A 22,476-nucleotide genomic window follows, 5' to 3' on the forward strand; every position below is an offset into this window, starting at 1 on the left:
GCGCCGATAACTTTACGTGACACAAAGCCTAACAGGCGTTGATGTACGTACAGGATATCGTTGCCTTTATGTGTGGTGACAAATTCCTGTGGACTTGCTGCTCAAAGGCTTGAAGGCAGAGAAACTGATGTCATCTGTAGATCAACACCGCGGAGGAGGATCTCTGTGGACATGTGACATCGCGATTTACTGAGGAGATAAGAGTGGATAGTGGCTCACATGACGGTCAGATCAAAGATAATGCCATATTCGAGTGCTCTGTTGCTGTTTGAAAGGTGTGCACAAGGTTGAGTTCTGTGTGAAAGGAAAAGTCGGATAAATGCCTGATCTTTTCTTGCCATTTTGATGACAGCCAAACATGACAGGACGATACATCCAAAGTGTGTGAAGGAGCTATATGTCAGAGTCCATAATATAAACTGTTCCAAGAATCCTGTACAATAAACTGTGCAATAAATACTAAAACTATGCTGTAAATAGTAAACTTATTGAACTTGTATTTGCAGGATTCTTGGGGCAGTTTATAATCAGAGTATAAAAAGCACACAAGGGCATAGAAAGTGCAAATCCAAGTTAAATACGTTTACTATTTACAGCACGGTCTTACTATTTATTGCACAGTTTATTGCACAGCAATTGTACAGGATTCTTGGAACAGTTTATAATCAGAGTATAAAAAGCACACAAGGGCATAGAAAGTGCAAATACAAATCGATAAATTTACTATTTACAGCACGGTTTTACTATTTATTGCACAGTTTATCGCACAGCAATTGTACAGGATTCTTGGAACAGTTTATAATCAGAGTATAAAAAGCACACAAGGGCATAGAAAGTGTAAATACAAATCAATAAGTTTACTATTTACAGCACAGTTTTACTATTTATTGCACAGTTTATTGCACAGCAATTGTACAGGATTCTTGGAGCAGTTTATAATCAGAGTAAAAACTGTGCAATAAATAGTAAAACCATGCTGTAAATAGTAAACTTATTTAACTTGTATTTGCACTTTCTATGCCGTAGTGTGCTTTTTATACTCTGATTATAAACTGCTCCAAGAATCCTGTACAATTGCTGTGCAATAAACTGTGCAATAAATAGTAAAACCATGCTGTAAATAGTAAACTTATTTAACTTGTATTTGCACTTTCTATGTCGTAGTGTGCTTTTTATACTCTGATTATTAACTGCTCCAAGAATCCTGTACAATTGCTGTGCAATAAACTGTGCAATAAATAGTAAAACCATGCGGTAAATAGTAAACTTATTTAACTTGTATTTGCACTTTCTATGCCGTAGTGTGCTTTTTATACTCTGATTATAAGCTGCTCTAAGAATCCTGTACAATTGCTGTGCAATAAACTGTGCAATAAATAGTAAAACCATACTGTAAATAGTAAACTTATTGATTTGTATTTGCACTTTCTATGCCCTTGTGTGCTTTTTATACTCTGATTATAAACTGCTTCAAGAATCCTACAATTGCTGTGCAATAAACTGTGCAATAAATAGTAAAACGGGGCTTTAAATAGTAAAATTATTGATTTGTATTTGCACTTTATATGCCCTTGTGTGCTTTTTATACTCTGATTATAAACTGTGCAATAAACTGTGCAATAAATAGTAAAATTATGCTGTAAATAGTAAACTTATTGATTTGTATTTGCACTTTCTATGCCCTTGTGTGCTTTTTATACTCTGATTTTGCTGCCATAAATCTGGAATTTCCCCTTGTGGCACAAATAAAGGCATATCTTATCTTATTTTTCAAGACCTCCGTGTGAAAGAGGCTACTGTGTGCGTCCTCTCACAACAACTTTTGAGCGAGAGCGCAAGCTGGAGAGAGAGCTGGCGGTATTCAAACCAGCGTCCATTTAAAAAAAAAAAATTCAAGAGTCAAAACAAAACAAAAGATAAGAAGCCCTTCATGCAAATGACTGTCTGTTGACACACACCAAAACACCTCAGGACAATGAATACTCTTTCTGACACCCCGTCCCATCTCGCATCACACACTCATGGAAGCAAATGTGCACATTGACATGTTTGCATATCAGCTCACACACACACACACACACACACAGACACACACACACAGCAACACTCCTCTTGTGGTGAGTGGGATCACTCCATTTGTGCTCCCACACAAAGCTGCTTGTTCAGTCATTATCTGGGAGAGCCTCTTCTCTCCTCTCCAGGCCAGATGACCGGGTCAGCGCTAAAATAGCCACTTCTCCCTCTCTCCGACTACCCCCCCCTCGTACCCCCCCAAGCGTCCTCCTCTGTAAAAACAAAGCCCCCGCCATTTGTTTTTAGCCACTAAATCACAACGAAATGGGACATTTGCAAACCAAATGAGGCTCGTATGGCTTCTTGTCCCCCATCCAAAGTGGAGGCTAATTGTGTTGCTTCTCCACTCCAAACAAATGATGACTCCGCCGGGGGAGGGGGGGTTGATGGGGGGGACACTCCCGGAATGGATGAGCTATTTGTTAAGGAAATTTTAACTACGCTGTTTGAGGGTGTACTCACACTAGGCCATTTGCACCCTGCTCCTGCGCTCACACTGCTGTATTACTGCAATATATTACAATATTACTTCTTCTATTTCAAGTTGGTATTTAATTACTTATGAGTCAAGTGATTGCATTAATTAAATTATACTTTTTAATTTTTTACTTGACTCACAAAAGAATGTAGTTACAGTGAGTTTGATAATTTTTAGTCTATTTCTCTTATGGCTGCACGGTGGACGAGTGGTTATCGCGTAGGGGCTCACTGCTTGGAGACCCGAGTTTAATTCCACCTTCAGCCATCTCTGTGTGGAGTTTGCATGTTCTCCTCATGCATTGCATGCCCCCCCCCCCCCCCCACACACACACACACATTCCAAAAACATGCTAGGTTAATTAGCGACTCCAAATTGTCCATAGTTATGAATGTGAGTGTGAATGGTTGTTTGTCTATATGTGCCCTGTGATTGGCTGGCCACCAGTCCAGGGTGTACCCCGCCTCTTGCCTGAAGTCGGCTGGGATAGACTTAATTAATGAATGGTTATTTTGATGTAAAACAACTTCTTTTTGGCGGAACGACGGTCGAGTGGTTAGAGCGCAGACCTCACAGCTAGGAGACCCAAGTTTGATTCCACCCTCGGTGCATGCAAAATAATAATAATGCTACATTTTTTGACTCTGAGCATTTTTATGGTGTTCTATGCACAAATTTGGCTGCACTGTGTTTGAGTGGTTAGTGTATAGACCTCACAGCTCGGAGACCCGAGTTCAATTCCACTCTCGGCCATCTCTGTGTGGAGTTTGCATGTTCTCCTCCGGGTACTCCGGTTTCCTCCCACATTCCAAAAAAAACATGCTATGTTAATTAGCGACTCCAAATTGTCCATAGGTATGAATGTGAGTGTGAATGGTTGTTTGTCCCTGCCCTGAATCAGAGCCCCCAACCTAACCTAACCAAAACAAAACCTCCGGTGTAAAGTGCACCCAAGTGGCCGAGTGTGAGTTTGCTCTGTCCGATCCGAATCACATGTCCAGCCTGGCAGTGGACGCTTCCCCTTAAAAGGGTTTCTATTCTCTCACTCTGTAAGCCATTAATGGTTACCTTGAAGTCTTAATCCTCTAATCTTAATCGTATTGTACTTACCTCTCAGACCAGAGAGCGATTTAACTAAATGTGCTGCCAAGCTGACCTGAAAGAGACACTCTAATATCCTTAGCTACATTATGTCGCTACCACACAGACCTTGTGATTCCGATTTTCCTCCATTTTCTTTCTCCACCCCCCCCCCGCCACCGCCACCGCCACCCCACACAAGGTCATGTTACATGCCTCGCACTCAGCTGGATGCCAATATGAGATGGCAAATAAGATAATGTGTTGTAATAATATTATTATTATTATTATCATGGAATCCTTATGCTACAGTTACGGCTCTGGCAACCGCAATTCCTTGGGAATACACGTGCAAAAGTTCAGTGTGAGTTTCTCCACTGGGGTAAAAGCATAAGTGAATGTTTGTTTTAAGATATTTCTCAATATGAACAAATCTGACCTTTCAATCACACACCGGGGGCGCCATCTGCCTCGAGTTTCAGCATGAGTCAAATATAGAGTGTGTATGAGGAAAAATGGCCGAGGGATCCCGCCAAATTGCTGCCATAACACAGTCGATACATCTTTTACCTTTTGTACATAACACAGCATCTTGCGGTAATTGTGTCGGGTGTGACGGTTAGAAAAGCCTCGTTTGAAAAGCACTAGAAAAAAATGAATACACCCAAAATTTAATATACTAATAATGCAATCTGAGTGTAAAGCATCGTTCAGGCTATTTTAACAGAAGTACCAAAGTTGCGCTCGGTTGCACGGCGGTTGAGTGGTTAGCACACACACCTCACAGCTATGAGACCAGGGTTCAATTCCACCCTCTGTGTGGAGTTTGCATGTTCCCCCCGTGCATGCGTGGGTTTTTTTCCGGGTACTCCGGTTTCCGCCCACATTCCAAAAACATGCTAGGTTAATTAGCAACTCCAAATTGTCCATAGGTATGAATGTGAGTGTGAATGGTTGTTTGTCTATACGTGCCCTGTGATTGGCTGGCTGGCCACCAGTCCAGGGTGTACCCCGCCTCTCGCCCGATGACAGCTGGGATAGGCTCCAGCACTATTCCAATGAATTAATTAATGTATGAATGAATTTCTAGGACTCCTACATTTTTACCAAAACAAATGCTGTTGCTCTAAAATGGCGAATGATCGTATGCAAATATCCCAAGATGGCGGCGTAAACAAACGACATGGTATTTTGCATGCTAAACAAGCAGGTGAACACAAGCCGAGGCAAAATTTTTGGCTAAAATTTTTGGATGTTAACCGTAAAACGTGGCGGCATGGCGGAGAGTGGTTACGGTACAGACCTCACAGGTAAGAGACCCAAGTTCGATTCCACCCGCATCCATCTCTGTGTGGAGTTTGCATGTACTCCGGTTTTCCTCCCACATTCCAAAAACATGCTAGGTTAATTAGCAACTCCAAATTGTCCATAGGTATGAATGTGAGTGTGAATGGTTGTTTGTCTATATGTGCCCTGTGATTGGCTGGCTGGCCACCAGTCCAGGGTGTACCCCGCCTCTCGCCTGAAGACAGCTGGGATAGGCTCCAGCACCCCTTGTGACCATTGTGAGGATAAGCGGTAGAAAATGAATGAATTAATTTTCATAGTTGGATCATAGAAAACCCGCTTAACATGATTAGAGCCCTCTGGACATCAAATAGCAACCCTATAGTCACTTTTACACTCTTATGATTCAAAATAGTAGATATACTAATCAGACTAAATACAGTACAGTAACATTACTGACCCCTAGTGATCAGCGTTGAATACTAGAGTTATTTAACCTTTAACATGAACATTAATGAAACTTAATAATTTTACCCAATTAGCGAGTTAGCATCGTACTCAGTTCCATCTGGGAGCAGCATCGTAACTTTAACAACATGCTTCATCTTGACGTGTATTTTCCGTTTGATTCCAAATCATTTTCCTGCATTTATTTGTACCCATAGTCATAAGCCTTTAGCTTCATTGCTAATCCAAAGCAAAACAGGGCGGGGCAACAGGGTAGGGTAACAGTATGGGCGGGGGCAAAATCATGTTAATTGTGTCCGGTGTGCACACAGCTTTAAGTGTGTCATTTCAACATTAAACTTTGGGTATCAAGGTGGGGGGCCTCAAAGTAGCGTCTGGCGGGCCGCATTTGGCCCGCGGGCCGCAAGTTTGAAACCCCTGCTTTTTTTTTTTTTTTTTTTTTTTTTTGTGACGGTGTCATGTTAAGAACGCCAGGTTGTTCCGCTCAGGGAACACCCAGAGAGACAAAAAATGGGATCAAAGATGGACGCTCGCGAGTCTCCAACACTGCCACCCACTGAACAACACCTGTGTGTGTGTGTGTCGGTAAGAGCTGTGAGAAAAAGGTCACGGCTGGTCACAGTCAGGAGTCTCTCATATGCACTGGATCAGCCGCTGCAACGGGTGAAAGGGCGAAGGGGTCGAGCCCTCCAAGCCAATCACAAGTCGGCGTAGGCCCTGAGGGCTTTTCCACATGGAGTGCTTAGATGGGATAAGTGGAACACGGCTGGCTTTTTTTTTTTTTTTTTTTTTTACGAGCCAGCTCACCAATCATGACCCGGTGCACTTTTATCACATCTGTTGTTTGTCACCCGCTATTTTATCCCCTTTATGCCTTTCAGTTAACGTGCTGTTTAGTCATGCTAAACGTTACATAACCCTTATTTAGCTGGAGATGTAAATTAAGCTGCAAGTCACTAAATTCAATTAATAATTGAATATAATATCTGTGCATTTTTCTGGAAAAAATATGCAATGTAAAATTCCTTGGATTAAATACAATAAATTACTTTTTTTTTTTTTTTGCAACAACTCTTTAGACTTGTGACAATGTGCCGCTTTACTGATCCCTTGAGTTAACTCCTTTGTTGCTATGATTAATAACCCTGGTTAGGTTAGAGTTGAAAAGATTAAATCTACTTGTGTAGGTTTTTATTTGGTTTGTCGTATTTTTTTTGCACAATAAGAGAAACAGTATGCAGTATCTCAATACTTTTGTTGCTTTTATCAAAGTTGTTTATCTACAAAATAACAGTGGCTCGGCTTCATGGGGTGTCCTAATTTTATCACATGACTGTTGGTAGAAGGGAGGGTTGGTTTGTCATGACACTTGTTAGGAACAACAGCAGCTACTAAAAGAAAGAAAACCAGTATTTGTTGTGTGTGTGTGTGTGTGTGCTTGCATGTGTGTGTTTGGCCCGATTACTTTCTTGTGCCACGTTACTTTGATTGACAGCTCAGACCTGCCCTTCCCTCTACTTCTCCCTCTCCTCGTGCTGGCTCGCTCGTCTGCGAAGTAGCAGCGCTCCAATTGGCCAGCTCTCCTCCACAAGCACAACGAGGTCAACGGCCACGGGGCAGTGTGCGCCGCGGTGATTGGTCAGCGACGCAGTCCCACCGCATGAGACCCACGTGGAGCGCCGTTTGCGATTGGCTGGCTTGTCGCTTCGGTGGGCGGTACTTACAGCAGTCGGTTAGCTTGGAGCGTGAAACCGCGTGAGAAAGTTGCCATTGAAGGGAACTACAGCCGGACGGAGGACTACTGCTGGTCCGCTTCAGCCGCCGCCGTGGAAGTAGTTGTTAGCCAAACTAACAACATATTACCTTTTTTTCTACAGTAAAAGTGGACGGGGACGCGAATATACACCAAAATTAATAATTCCACGAGTCAAGTGTTGACTCCTCGCCGCAATTAACCCAGCGCGGATTCGTTTCTTTGGGTCTACTTTTTTCCCCCCACTCGGAATATACACAGGACTACCCTCACCTGGTTCTTCGTCGACGGGAGAGCAGGGAAGAAAAGGACCCAAAGAGGAGCACCGTAGCGGGTTTGATTTGTTCCCGATGGCTTGGTGAGCCGGTGCAGCCCTGTACTTCACACCGAGTTTTGGTGCTTAGAAAGTGGGGAGCACCCCCCCTATCCGGAGATAACAATGTTCCCCCAGGGGCGACACCCGGTAAGACCCCCCCTCCCCTCGACCTGTCCCCTTACCCCTTTATGGCTTTGCTGTTCATCACCTTCTTGTAACATCCTGAGATACATCGATTTAGATAATGGGTTTGGATTATACTGTTCACACTATACATACAATGATGTGAATATGAATCGGATTCCATTCACATTGTGTCCCACATTATGCCTGTATTAATAGCTATATATACATTTGGATGTAAAAGTGTTGTTTACACTAGAAACAAAATGGTGTGAGTCTGGATTGGATCCCATGCACATTGTTATCCACCTATTAATAATCATAATCATTTGTTTGTGTGCTATGTGTTTGATGATGGATAGTCTAATAGATAACAGGAAGCACATTTGGATTAGTGTTTACAACATAAACAAACTGGTGTGAGTCTGGACTGGATCCCATGCACATTTTGATCCCAAGTATGTTTATCAGACACTGGATATACAGATATACGTATAGATAGATGTGGCTGTATTTGGGGCAGTGTTTACACTATGAACAAAGTAGTGTGAGCCTGGATTGGATCCCATTTCCATTGTGGTTAACAGCATCCCATTAATAATTCTATGAATGTTGTGTTCAGCAGCGTATTTGGGGTAGGGTTTCACCATGAACAAAATGGTGTGAGTCTGGATTGAATCCACGGAGAGCTAGCTAATGCTAAAATGCTAATCCACATCATGTAGTTACAAACTCTAAGCTGTCATCATGTTAAGTGAGTTTGATTTGGGGGTAGTGTTTGGAGCTCGTGCAAAATGGTCTGAGTCTGGATTGAATCCACGGAGAGTTAGCTAATGCTAAAATGCTAATCCACATCATGTAGTTACAAACTCTAAGCTGTCATCATGTTAAGTGAGTTTTATTTGGGGGTAGTGTTTGGAGCTCGTACAAAATGGTCTGAGTCTGGATTGGATGCACACTTTGGTCCACATAATAATAATAACAATATGTTTGTGTCTATTGATGTTGGACAATAGATATTTGGGCTAGTGTTTACACTATGAACAAAGTAGTGTGAGTCTAGATTGGATCCCATTTCCATTGTGGTTAACAGCATCCTATTAATAATTCTATGAATGTTTGTGTTCGACAATAGAAAAATTACAGCAGCCGTATTTGGGGTAGTGTTTACACTATGAACAAAGTAGTGTGAGTCTGGATTGGATCTCATTTCCATTGTGGTTAATAACATCCCATTAATAATTCTATGAATGTTTGTGTTTGACAATAGAAAACAAAATGAACAAAATGGTGTGAGTCTGGATTGAATCCACGGAGAGACGGCAGCAGCTACATGTTATTCGCTAATGCTAACATGCTAATTCATCATGTTTTATTTGGGGGTAGTGGATTGGAGGCACACTGTGGTCCACATAATAATAATAATAATAATAATAATAATAATAATAATATATTTGTGTCTATTGATGTGGGACAATAGATAGATATTTGGGGTAGTGTTTACACCATAAACAAAATGTTGTGAATCTGGATTGAATCCATTAATAAAAAAACAACAACAACAGCCATGTCATTCATCCACAACATGTAAGGAAATGTTTAAGCTGGTTCAAAAATCAGTTTAATAAAGCTTTTTTGTTTACACCGTAAACCGAATTGTATGAGTCCGGATTGGATTGTGGTCCTCATTATGTTTGAAATAGATATATATATTTGCATGTGTGTTTATGTTAGATGATATATAGCACTGTGTACTATCTATACCCATGTATGTATTTTGTTGATGAAACAAATTGCGGTCCATTGTATGCTTTTTAATAATAACATGTTTGTGTTTACATCAGACGCCCCACCAGGCTCCGGGCCAGCCCTTTAAGTTCACCATTCCTGAGTCCCTGGACCGCATCAAGGAAGAGTTTCAGTTCCTGCAGGCCCAGTACCACAGGTGGATAATACTCATGTTGTGTTTTAATGGTCCCTTTGTAATCTAGTGTATACATGCTAGGCAACCGCAGCCACCCTCCTCCTGTTTAGAAAAAGTCTGGCCTCAAACTCACCCATAAACATGAGATCGGGTTCAGAAAAGCGCACGCAAAGCAGCACACTCAGGCATCCGGCTTGGTTTTTGTTTTTTTTTTTTTTTTTACACGCTGCGGTAGGTCCAAGTAGCGGTGATGAGTAGCGTTTGAGTCTCATAAATCACTCAGTATTTTCCCCCTATTTTGCATTATTGTATTTATTTATTGTCGGGTGGCGGTACGACAGGTGAAATCCAGCGATGTGTAAACATATCGTGACAGATGTAAAAGTGTTGTTTACACTCGAAACAAAATGGTGTGAGTCTGGATTGGATCCCATGCACATTGTTATCCACCTATTAATAATCATAATCATTTGTTTGTGTGCTATGTGTTTGATGATGGATAGTCTAATAGATAACAGGAAGCACATTTGGATTAGTGTTTACAACATAAACAAACTGGTGTGAGTCTGGACTGGATCCCATGCACATTTTGATCCCCAGTATGTTTGTTAGACACTAGATATACATATATACGTATAGATAGATGTGGCTTTATTTGGGGCAGTGTTTACACCATGAACAAAGTAGTTTGAGTCTGGATTGGATCCCATTTCCGTTGTGGTTAACAGAATCCCATTAATAATTCTATGAATGTTTGTGTTCGACAATAGAAAAATTACAGCAGCCGTATTTGGGGTAGGGTTTCACCATGAACAAAATGGTGTGATTCTGGATTGAATCCACGGAGAGCTAGCTAATGCTAAAATGCTAATCCACATCATGTAGTTACAAACTCTAAGCTGTCATCATGTTAAGTCAGTTTTATTTGGGGGCAGTGTTTTGAGCTTGTACAAAATGGTCTGGGTTTGGATTGAATCCACGGAGAGCTAGCTAATGCTAAAATGCTAATCCACATCATGTAGTTACAAACTCTAAGATGTCATCATGTTAAGTCACTTTGATTTGGGGGCAGTGTTTGGAGCTCGTACAAAATGGTCAGAGTCTGGATTGAATCCATGGAGAGCTAGCTAATGCTAAAATGCTAATCCACATCATGTAGTTAGTGAGTCTGGATTGGATCCCATTTCCATTGTGGTTAACAGCATCCCATTAATAATTCTATGAATGTTTGTGTTCAACCTTATTTGGGGTAGGGTTTCACCATGAACAAAATGGTGTGAATCTGGATTGAATCCACGGAGAGCTAGCTAATGCTAAAATGCTAATCCACATCATGTAGTTACAAACTTTAAGCTGTCATCATGTTAAGTGAGTTTTATTTGGGGGCAGTGTTTGGAGCTCGTACAAAATGGTCTGAGTCTGGATTGGATGCACACTTTGGTCCACATAATAATAATAATAATATGTTTGTGTCGATTGATGTTGGACAATAGATAGATATTTGGGGTAGTGTTTATACTATGAACAAAGTAGTGTGAGTCTGGATTGGATCCCGTTTCCATTGTGGTTAACAGCATCCCATTAATAAGCAGCCGTATTTGGGGTAGGGTTTCACCATGAACAAAATGGTGTGAGTCTGGATTGAATCCACGGAGAGCTAGCTAATGTGGCGTTTGCGTCTCATAAATCACTCGTTATCCCCCCCCCCCACTCTTTTGCATTATTGTATTTATTTGTTGTCGGGTGGCGGTACGACAGGTGAAATCCAGCGATGTGTAAACATATCGTGACAGAAGGCAGGAGTGACACTGCGCAAACAGCCGGCAGGGGCCCAACACGCCGCGGTTGTCACGGTTCAACAGGAAGAGTCATGTTCTCCATTTTGGCTATTCATTCTTTCCACTCTTGCGGGAAGCTTTAATCAGAGACTAAATGAAAAAGCAGGATTATACGTTGTCTTATTATTATCTATTGTAGAAGTAGAAGCCGCCGGAGGATCCGCAAGTTGCTGGTTTGTTTTTTTTGTCAGGATTTCTTTTAATCCAAAAGAGAGGGATTGTGAATTGTAAAAAAACATGTACTGATAGACAATTACGGCAATAAAAAACGTACGCATGAGAAGCCTGAGGTGCTTGGCACCGTAACTAAGTTTGATTTTTTTTTTTTTTCAGTCTAAAGCTGGAGTGTGAGAAGCTGGCCAGTGAAAAGACGGAGATGCAGAGACACTATGTCATGGTGAGATCCATTTACACTTTACTTATTTTTTATTTTTTTAGGTTGTCAAACATGTAAGTGCCCTTGAGAAAGATGGCGTGTCCTCATCAGACCCTGTCTGTGTTCTGAACTGTCAGCTGACGCCGCAAGCCATGATTCTCTTTTTGTGCGTGTTAAAAGAAGGGGGAAGTGAATACCAACGTTTTTGAAGTGCTGTTTTCACCACATGAGTATTATGATGATCAAATTTGTCATGTTCATTTTGTGCTGAAATAGTTTGGATGACGATAAACGATATTTGCACGTCTTGTTTTCTGTCGACAGTTTTTTTTTACTAATTTTCGGTTAAAAATAGGGATGCGTGATGTCTTATTAAGCTAATAATAATAATAATAATAACAATAATAATAATAATATGTTTGTGTCTATTGATGTTGGACAATAGATAGATATTTGGGGTAGTGTTTATACTATGAACAAAGTAGTGTGAGTCTGGATTGGATCTGATTTCCATTGTGGTTAACAGCATCCCATTAATAATTCTATGAATGTTTGTGTTTGACAATAACAAAAATTACAGCAGACTTATTTGGGGTAGTGTTTACACTATGAACAAAGTAGTGTGAGTCTGGATTGGATCCCATTTCCATTGTGGTTAACAGCATCCCATTAATAATTCTATGAATGTTTGTGTTTGACAATAGAAAAATTACAGCAGACATATTTGGGGTAGGGTTTCACCATGAACAAAATGGTGTGAGTCTGGATTGAATCCACAGAGAGACAGCAGCAGCTACATGTTATTCGCTAATGCTAAAATGCTAATCCATCATGTTAGTGATGGAGTTTTATTTGTCCATATGTTTGTGTCTATTGATGTTGGACAATAGATATTTGGGGTAGTGTTTACACTATGAACAAAGTAGTGTGAGTCTGGATTGGATCTCATTTCCATTGTGGTTAACAGCATCCCATTAATAATTCTATGAATGTTTGTGTTTGACAATAACAAAAATTACAGCAGACTTATTTGGGGTAGTGTTTACACTATGAACAAAGTAGTGTGAGTCTGGATTGGATCCCATTTCCATTGTGGTTAACAGCATCCCATTAATAATTCTATGAATGTTTGTGTTTGACAATAGAAAAATTACAGCAGACATATTTGGGGTAGGGTTTCACCATGAACAAAATGGTGTGAGTCTGGATTGAATCCACAGAGAGACAGCAGCAGCTACATGTTATTCGCTAATGCTAAAATGCTAATCCATCATGTTAGTGATGGAGTTTTATTTGTCCATATGTTTGTGTCTATTGATGTTGGACAATAGATATTTGGGGTAGTGTTTACACTATGAACAAAGTAGTGTGAGTCTGGATTGGATCTCATTTCCATTGTGGTTAACAGCATCCCATTAATAATTCTATGAATGTTTGTGTTTGACAATAACAAAAATTACAGCAGACTTATTTGGGGTAGTGTTTACACTATGAACAAAGTAGTGTGAGTCTGGATTGGATCCCATTTCCATTGTGGTTAACAGCATCCCATTAATAATTCTATGAATGTTTGTGTTTGACAATAGAAAAATTACAGCAGACATATTTGGGGTAGGGTTTCACCATGAACAAAATGGTGTGAGTCTGGATTGAATCCACAGAGAGACAGCAGCAGCTACATGTTATTCGCTAATGCTAAAATGCTAATCCATCATGTTAGTGATGGAGTTTTATTTGTCCATATGTTTGTGTCTATTGATGTTGGACAATAGATAGATATTTGGGGTAGTGTTTACACTATGAACAAAGTAGTGTGAGTCTGGATTGGATCTCATTTCCATTGTGGTTAACAGCATCCCATTAATAATTCTAAGAATGTTTGTGTTTGACAATAAAAAAAGTACAGCAGACTTATTTGGGGTAGTGTTTACACTATGAACAAAGTAGTGTGAGTCTGGATTGGATCCCATTTCCATTGTGGTTAACAATGGTTCTTTGTTGTGGGTTACGCCATTTTTTCAGCACACGCTTAACCCACTTATGGATCATATCGGTTCATTGGAGCTATATTTTAATATTCATTAAAAAGTCATAATTCCGACAAATATCAACCACACCTTAGCTAGCTATTAGATTTATAGCCCTGTTTCCGAATAACAATAGTGACGCTGTAACGCAAAGAAGACAACAATAGGTTTGGTTTAGTTGCCTTTTTATACCTCAAATCATGGTACTGTGGTGTGTTCAATGTGACCCGTTAGGAATCGCACCGCATCGCACCGTACCGTACGGTACCTATGACAATATTTTGGACACTAAACTGTACATACAGTCTTGGTTATGGTCAAATTTCTTCCTTTATAATAGAAATAATGATCATGTTTTAGCTTATGGAAGTCTTTATAATCTAACCTTTGTGCTTTGTGTTCTCTGCAGTACTACGAGATGTCTTATGGCCTCAACATCGAGATGCACAAACAGGTAAAGATGATGTGTTTTTGTTTGTTTGTCTTTTTATTATTGCCTTATGTGTGTGTGTGTGTGTGTGCACATGAGTGTTTATCCATGATCGATGGAGCTCTGTCTCCATTTCCCCAGTTAGGCTCGGCCGGCTGAGCCTGGAGGCAGGATGAATGGCTCTGTAGATTGATTGGTGCTGTCTGGGGGAGCGGCCCGGCTTTATTACATTAGAGGGATAGGGCAGAGGGATCGATCATTGGCCGTGTTAGAGATGGCGAGGTTCTACTTTTTGCGAGCGTCGTGGGAACCTAGATGCACAATTACGTGGCCCAAAAAAAAAAAAAAAAGGACGTCAAAACATGGAGGACAAATAAACACACAAACAAATCCCAATCACGAGGAGGGTAAACTTTGCCCCCCCCCCCAAAAAAAAGCACAAAGCGTTTACCAGTAATTACCGCTGCTATCGATCAGTCAGCGCGGAGGAAATTGGAGGCGGATTGGTCCCGCTGAAGACTCTCACCTTCCTCTCATCTCCTCCTCCTCCTCAAGGGCCATTCTCCTGTTTTATGCCCCGACTTCTCTCACTCCCCATTTATAATTATGGGAACCCCCCTTCTTCCTCCCTCGCCCTCCGCAACCTCCTTTCTTCTTGGCTCCGCTTTCATTTTATGTCCATGTGAAGCTCCTGTTTCTCTTTTGTGAGGGAGATGCATTTCTTCCTATTGTACACACACACACACACACGTATAAACACACACATGCACACACGACTCCAGGGGAGGTCATTAGCTTGAGGCTTCAGTTGTCGGAGCAACAAGCTTCTGTAGGCGGGGGTGTGTGTGGGTTTGTTGGGGTGTGTGTGTGTGGGGGGGTTACAGACTAACAAACCACCCCCTACTGTGTACGTGTGTGTGTGTTGCTCCAATTATACATGTGTGTGTGTGTGTAACAGGATGTCTGTTTTTAGTTAGCGCATTATGTATTTCAGGGCTCTACATTAAAAACAAAAAAATACTTAAGGTGAGAACTACTTGCCCGAACTTGCCCCATGTAAAATGAAAAGACTGCCATAATGATATCATATATCAATACAGTAAACCTCGGATATATCGGATTCAATTGTTCCCACTGGTTTTGTCCGATATAAGTGAAATCCGTTATATGCGTATACCGGAAAATGTCCGTTTTACGCATATATCGGATTTATATCCGGTACATGCGTAAATCGGATTTTATCCGTTATAAAAAGGCACTTCCTTGACTATGTTTCCAATGTACCTGGACTGGGCAATGAAAAGAGACGTAAGGTAATGAGAATTGAACTTTATTGGACTCTGAGCATTAAGCTAAGCCCCGTTACGCCCGTCAGGCCTACGTTATTTCCAATAGTGAGGTTAAGATCTCATTCACTGCTGTGCTAGTATTATTGACGTCACTCACTTTTATATTTGTCCTAAATCTGGAGCCAGGAGAAAGACACGTTGCGGCCATCCGATATATGCGAGGGAAATTGGAACGGGACTGGAGATTTTGTCCGAAATAGGCGAAATCCGTTATAAAAAAATCCAATATATGCAATGAATTTTTATTGGAAATGCATTACAGAAAAATTGGTTCTTTTTTATCTGTCCATTGTGAGCGAATTTCTGATATATCCGAGTCCGATATATCCGAGGTTTACTGTACCTTACACATCGTAGTCGTAGTAATATTTAGTGATATTTATAAGTTGTGCACCACAATGAAACATTATTGAATAAGTAAAGTGTTTTTAATCCAGAAAAAAATACTCAATGGTAAAAACAATAATTTGTGAAGCAAAAGGTGAGAAAAATACACAGAGAAATGGAAGCGCTAGATTTTGTAGCTTGTGCAAAAATCAGCACTTTGGTATTGGATCTAATCGATGGTGTTTTCATTGTGACCGATTCAAATTTTCACAGCAATGTGATTCACTCATCTGTGCAGTCATTTGATTGGCTGCCGCTAATAAAAGGCACCGGTTCATCACTTTTTGGTGTTTTCCTTCAGAAGTTATTGAAGAATAAGACCATGTTGGCAGGGACGCCATGATAGATGTTTTCCCTAGTCAAACCATCGCTGATTGGTTGATCGCGAACAAAAACGAGTGTGGGTAAAACGGCGACCGCGTTCTAAATAAATAAACGATTCTGATTGGTCCATTTCAAGATTTGCAAGATTTGGTCTGCAAATTACCACCGGAATTACGCAGTCCGTGTTTTTTACCAACACCCAACAAGAACCGCTTAAAAAAAACTCTTCACAGTATGGAATGCCAAAGTTCACTTGCCCGATGGGAATATCACTGATTGGATTTACTTGCCCGAATTTGTTTTAACTTGCCCCCCGGGGCCATCGGTACATCGTTATTGTCGAGTCCTGTATTTTATATATCTCCCGCCGGCCAACTTTAGCCATGCAGGTAACCCGGTTGTTTTCATCCTCATTAAGTTAAGAAGACCTGATCAGTCTTTTGGTCAGACTATTCTCAGACGGCCTAATCAGGAGGAGCCTTGATACCTGGGCTACTTATAGAGCCCCCGTGGAGCACGGGATTCTGAGAATAGACGTGCACAGGTATAGATCGATGGCTAAATTTAGTTCCTCCTGAGTATATAAGACATGGCAATTAGCTGTAAGACCGATTTACGGCATGCCAGCAAGGTCAACAGATCGTGAGCTTGCTTGTTTTCATGGTGCCGAAGGGATGTTGTTTATGTTCCCAATGCAGAATTCCAACCCTGGGAATCCCATTATATATTCATTCGGATTGGCACTTTTCTTTCGGAATGAGGTGTATACAAAGGTTAGATTTTTTCCGTTTGAGCAAATAACCTGAATAGAATTGGAATATTTGGGTCCATGTATACCCAATGCAGAATTCCAGTGTTTGTTCATTGACACATTTGGACTGTTCTTGCAGGAATGGTCACATATGGTCAAGTCTAAGGGGATCGCGAGATGTCCTCATAAGCCACGTTTACATGAGTTTTTCTCTTTTTGAATGACCTTTCCGAAAGCAATGGTAAAAATGGAAAGGAATATTCCAATTGCGTGTCTACATGCGGCGCTATAATCCAACAGAATAGTCAATAGGGCATTCGCAGTAAAAGGTAAACACAATTTGATCACATTTTGATCCCAAGTATGTTTATTAGACACTGGATATACAGATATACGTATAGATAGATGTGGCTTTATTTGGGGCAGTGTTTACACTATGAACAAAGTAGTGTGAGTCTGGATTGGATCCCATTTCCATTGTGGTTAACAGCATCCCATTAATAATTCTATGAATGTTTGTGTTCAGCCGTATTTGGGGTAGGGTTTCACCATGAACAAAATGGTGTGAGTCTGGATTGAATCCACGGTGAGCTAGCTAATGCTAAAATGCTAATCCACATCATGTAGTTACAAACTCTAAGCTGTCATCATGTTAAGTCACTTTGATTTGGGGGCAGTGTTTGGAGCTCGTACAAAATGGTCTGAGTCTGGATTGAATCCACGGAGAGCTAGCTAATGCTAAAATGCTAATCCACATCATGTAGTTACAAACTCTAAGCTGTCATCATGTTAAGTGAGTTTGATTTGGGGGCAGTGTTTGGAGCTCGTACAAAATGGTCTGAGTCTGGATTGAATCCACGGTGAGCTAGCTAATGCTAAAATGCTAATCCACATCATGTAGTTACAAACTCTAAGCTGTCATCATGTTAAGTCACTTTGATTTGGGGGCAGTGTTTGGAGCTCGTACAAAATGGTCTGAGTCTGGATTGGATGCACACTGTGGTCCACATAATAATAATAATATGTTTGTGTCGATTGATGTTGGACAATAGATAGATATTTGGGGTAGTGTTTACACTATGAACAAAGTAGTGTGAGTCTGGATTGGATCCCGTTTCCATTGTGGTTAACAGCATCCCATTAATAATTCTATGAATGTTTGTGTTCAGCCGTATTTGGGGTAGGGTTTCACCATGAACAAAATGGTGTGAGTCTGGATTGAATCCACGGAGAGCTAGCTAATGCTAAAATGCTAATCCACATCATGTACTTACAAACTCTAAGCTGTCATCATGTTAAGTGAGTTTGATTTGGGGGTAGTGTTTGGAGCTCGTACAAAATGGTCTGAGTCTGGATTGGATGCACACTGTGGTCCACATAATAATAATAATAATAATAATAATAATAATAATATGTTTGTGTCTATTGATGTTGGACAATAGATAGATATTTGAGGTAGAAGAAGAAAAACACGGGTTTGAGCGGGTACAAGATACCTTAAAATCGGATTGGGGAAAGGAATATTCCACCCCTGGGAATCCCATTATATATTAATTCGGATTGGCATTTTTCTTTCGGAATGAGGTGTATACAAAGGTTAGATTTTTTCCGTTCGAGCAAATAAACCGAATGGAATTGGAATATTTGTGTCCATGTATACGTGGCTAATGTAAATTAATATGAAACTATGTTCTTCACTTAGTTTTTCTGAATCAAAACACCAGGATTGGATCTTATCTTATAGTGTGTGACTTGCAATTCTCAGTCAGAACACTAGGGGCGGCGTAGCAACATCCAGATTGTTGTTGTTGTAGCTCGAACCGATCTGATCTAACTGTACATGTTCTCTGAAATCATATCAATCAATCATGTCCTTAATCTAATGCTAATGCTAATCTGTGTTAAAAATGCCATTTCCATATAAGGTAGAATCACCCCTAATATTTATAATATTTATATATTTATAATATTCCTAATATTATAAATGGGCTTAGCGGTTAAGTATTGTTTGAACAATAATTTGTGTGAACTAAAGTAATTACTGAGGTAAATTTTCTTGTTTGATTAGGGCGTTTATTTGTTTTTGACGTGGAACGACGCACCCCGGCCGTTAGCCGGGCGCGGCGTCTATTTGAAGAATGGCCGCTATTGTACGGAATGTGTTTCGTTTAAACAGATTTCATGTTCAGATATAATATACGGATTACAGCTAACGTGATTTATATTTATTTTTATTTTTTTGGGGGGGTGGTTAACAAGGGCACAATAAGTGTCAGTTACTACTTCTTTATAATGACTTCACCTGCATCTATAACTTCCTGCTGTCTGGGCGATATTCGCCACCGATAAATAATTGACTGGAATTCAGAAGTCGTCCCAACAAGGCTCTCGCGATTTATTTAGCTCAGCCAAGTGCATAATTGGCTGAACGTCTGTGGGGTCAGTGCTTTGGTGAGCTTTTGGCTAGGTATGGATGTGCCCCTGCCAAAGCGGCCATGTCCTCTGTAACACCCAAAATGGGCTGAACCAATATGGACCCGGAGGGTTTTTGCATTGTTAGAAACCTGTGCTAGCAAGCTAACCGAATGCTCACTACATGCGATAAAGCAGGGGTCTCAAACACGCCAAATGTGGCCCGCAGGACACTAGTTTAAGGCCCCCGCCTTTGATATGAAAGTTTAATGTTAGTGCGGCCCGCTCAAGTTTGATACGGATGCTGTATGGTATCATGTACCCAGAAAAAATTATTACGTTTGATTAATGTTCATGTTAAAGGTTAAATAACTGTTAATAGTTATCCTCCCTATCCGTGTGGAAGTGGTAAGTTTTTGGCTATTTAAGTTTAAAGGAAATAACTTGAAGGCTACCGTTTAGGTCGCTAGCTCTCTAGTTTGCGAGTTAGCATGTGTCTCAAGACCCTGCAGTTGCGCAATATGTTGTAAATAAAAAAAGAGTATAAATGTGAGTATAGTCGTGTTTTGATTTTCTTTATTCTTGATTTGTGTATTTATTTTTCATCTTATTTTGTGTAAACAAATAAAAAGTAAAAAAAAAAAAAGTAAAATATTTGAGAACAGTGGAATGTTTTATCAGAGCTTTTCTTGTAGAAAATCGGAACCAAAGCAAAGTTTTTAAATTTTTTTTGTTTTTAATAAATGCGTTTTTTTTGGAAAACCTGATGCGGCCCAGTCTCACGCAGACCCGAGCTCCAGTGGCCCCCCAAGTAAATTGAGTTTGAGACCCCTGCGATAAAGTTAGCTTTCTTAGCGTGGCCCACCTTGGAGACCCATGTTCTCCTACATATTAATTAAATGTGGAATGGCTTTCGCTTTGGTGATGGAGAAACATCCATCCCAAACCGAGGCTAGTCAAGCTTGTACGGTGCAACAGTGGACATTAGTGTAGCTTTTACAGATGTCTATTTTTATGTGGACCAATGAGCCATCCAATTCCCCCTTTCACCCTAGCCTTTCCCCTTCATATATCGCTTTGATTGGATGACGCGTAATACGAGCCCACTTATCTGATTTGATGCCACTGAGGGGGTATCTGATTTCACACGATTGTAGCCACCTCCGGGGGAGGGGGGGGGGCGGAGAGGGCGGATGTGTTGGCATGGATACTCGAAAGGGGGGGGGTAGCAAATGAAGTTCGGAGCTGATGAGATTATGTTTAAGTGCTGTTAGGGATGGGAGGGTTAAAGTGGAGGGTATGGGGGTGGGAGGGGTGGTTGACAAGAACAGAAAGGTTAGACAGAAGAATGGGGGGGGGAGAGAAACTTGAACCGTTTCCTGATACTTGCAAAGATTTGTGTGCTTTGGACACTTCCAATATTGTACTTCTACTTCATGTACATATATATTTTTTATTTATATATATTTTTATATTTAAAAAACCATCTCCATTCTGGCCTCAATTAATCACTATTATAGGCTATCTAGTGCTAACCAGTGCAGCAGATCACATGTGTTCATTATAGCCAATCAAAAGGAAGATGAAAGGAACAAGGTGAATCGCACTTGAATGCACCGTCAAGAAAACATTTCCTACAAGTAGTAGCTTACACCATTAGTCATCTGGGAAGGTTGTATAATTGAAGGTGTACACACAGTAAGTGACACACCTCAAACAACAACTTTTACCCTTTGGGTAGAAAATAGTGGGAGTGAGAGCTCTTCTTACACAACCGTCTCTAAACATACACTAGCAGCCACTAGCTTGGACACACTGAAATTGTGACTGGTATATATTAGATATTTATATTCATTCATTTTCTAGTGCTTATCCTCATGAGGGTCGCAGAGGGTGCTGGAGCCTATCCCAGCTGTCGTCAATTAACCTAGCATGTTTTTGGAATGTGGGAGGAAACCAGAGTACCCGGAGAAAACCCACTCATGCATGGGGAGAACATGCAAACTCCACACAGAGATGGCCGAGGGTGGAATCGAACTCGGGTCTCCTAGCTGTGAGGTCCACGCGTTAACCACTCGACCACCGTGCAGCCCTAGATCATACAGTATTTGAATATTAATATTCATTCATTTTCACGAGGGTCCCAGGGGGTGCTGGAGCCTATTCCAGCTGTCTTCGGGCGAGAGGCGGGGTACACCCTGGACTGGTGGCCAGCCAATCACAGGGCACATATAGACAAACAACCATTCACACTCACATTCATACCTATGGACAATTTGGAGTCGCTAATTAACCTAGCATGTTTTTGGAATGTGGGAGGAAACCTGAGTACCCGGAGAAAACCCACGCAAACTCCACACAGAGATGGCCGAGGGTGGAATTGAACCCTGGTCTCCTAGCTGTGAGGTCTGCGTGCTAACCACTCGACCATGGTGCACCCCTATTGGAGAAATTATTTAACATTTTATTATATGTATACTATATTTTTGTGACATAAACTAAATATGGGCGGCACAGCGGTTGAATGGTTAGCGCGCAGACCTCACAGCTAGGAGGACCAGGGTTCGATTCCACCCTCGGCCATCTCTGTGTGGAGTTTGCATGTTCTCCCCGTGCATGCGTGGGTTTTCTCCGGGTACTCCGGTTTCCTCCCACATTCCAAAAACATGCTAGGTTAATTAGCGACTCCAAATTGTCCATAGGTATGTGAGTGTGAATGGTTGTTTGTCTATATGTGCCCTGTGATTGGCTGGCCACCAGTCCAGGGTGTACCCCGCCTCTCACCCGAAGACAGCTGGGATAGGCTCCAGCTCCCCCGCGAACCTCATGAGGAAAAAGCGGTAGAAAAAGAATGAATGAAACTAAATATGTAAAAGCATTTATACAGCTTGAAGCCTGAGTAGATGCCTAGTACTCTCTGCAGTTGAGTAAAGCCCTGGTCCACTATACATACAAGTAAAAACAGTGTCAAAAATCCAGTTAGTCAGTTCAATAAAATGTAGTAAATATAAGATAAGATATATTCGGTACAAATAACATAGACTCACACAGTAAATGTATTCCCTGGGGGGCCTTATTTG

General features: G+C 41.0%; 1 protein-coding gene across 6 annotated transcripts in view; it reads left to right on the forward strand.

Moving 5' to 3' along the window:
• LOC131127917 (transducin-like enhancer protein 1) overlaps nt 1-22,476 on the forward strand; it is a 55,579-nt gene that overhangs the window by 13,184 nt on the left and 19,919 nt on the right. For 3 of the 6 annotated variants that reach the window (XM_078789469.1, XM_078789470.1, XM_058070270.2), the window contains exons 1-4: nt 7,127-7,602; nt 9,423-9,523; nt 11,674-11,737; nt 14,153-14,197. In XM_078789469.1, the coding sequence (XP_078645595.1) occupies nt 7,579-7,602; nt 9,423-9,523; nt 11,674-11,737; nt 14,153-14,197 (234 nt within the window). In that variant the 5' untranslated portion in view covers nt 7,127-7,578. Of the gene's footprint in view, nt 1-7,125; nt 7,603-9,422; nt 9,524-11,673; nt 11,738-14,152; nt 14,198-22,476 lie in introns of those variants that run through there. The other 3 variants (XM_078789471.1, XM_058070268.2, XM_078789472.1) reach the window with 3 other exon arrangements.

This window comes from Doryrhamphus excisus, linkage group LG3 (genome assembly GCF_037039965.1).
Source record: "Doryrhamphus excisus strain RoL-2023G ecotype Guam linkage group LG3, RoL_Dexc_Guam_v1.1, whole genome shotgun sequence".
In the NCBI taxonomy this organism is placed as follows: domain Eukaryota; kingdom Metazoa; phylum Chordata; class Actinopteri; order Syngnathiformes; family Syngnathidae; genus Doryrhamphus; species Doryrhamphus excisus.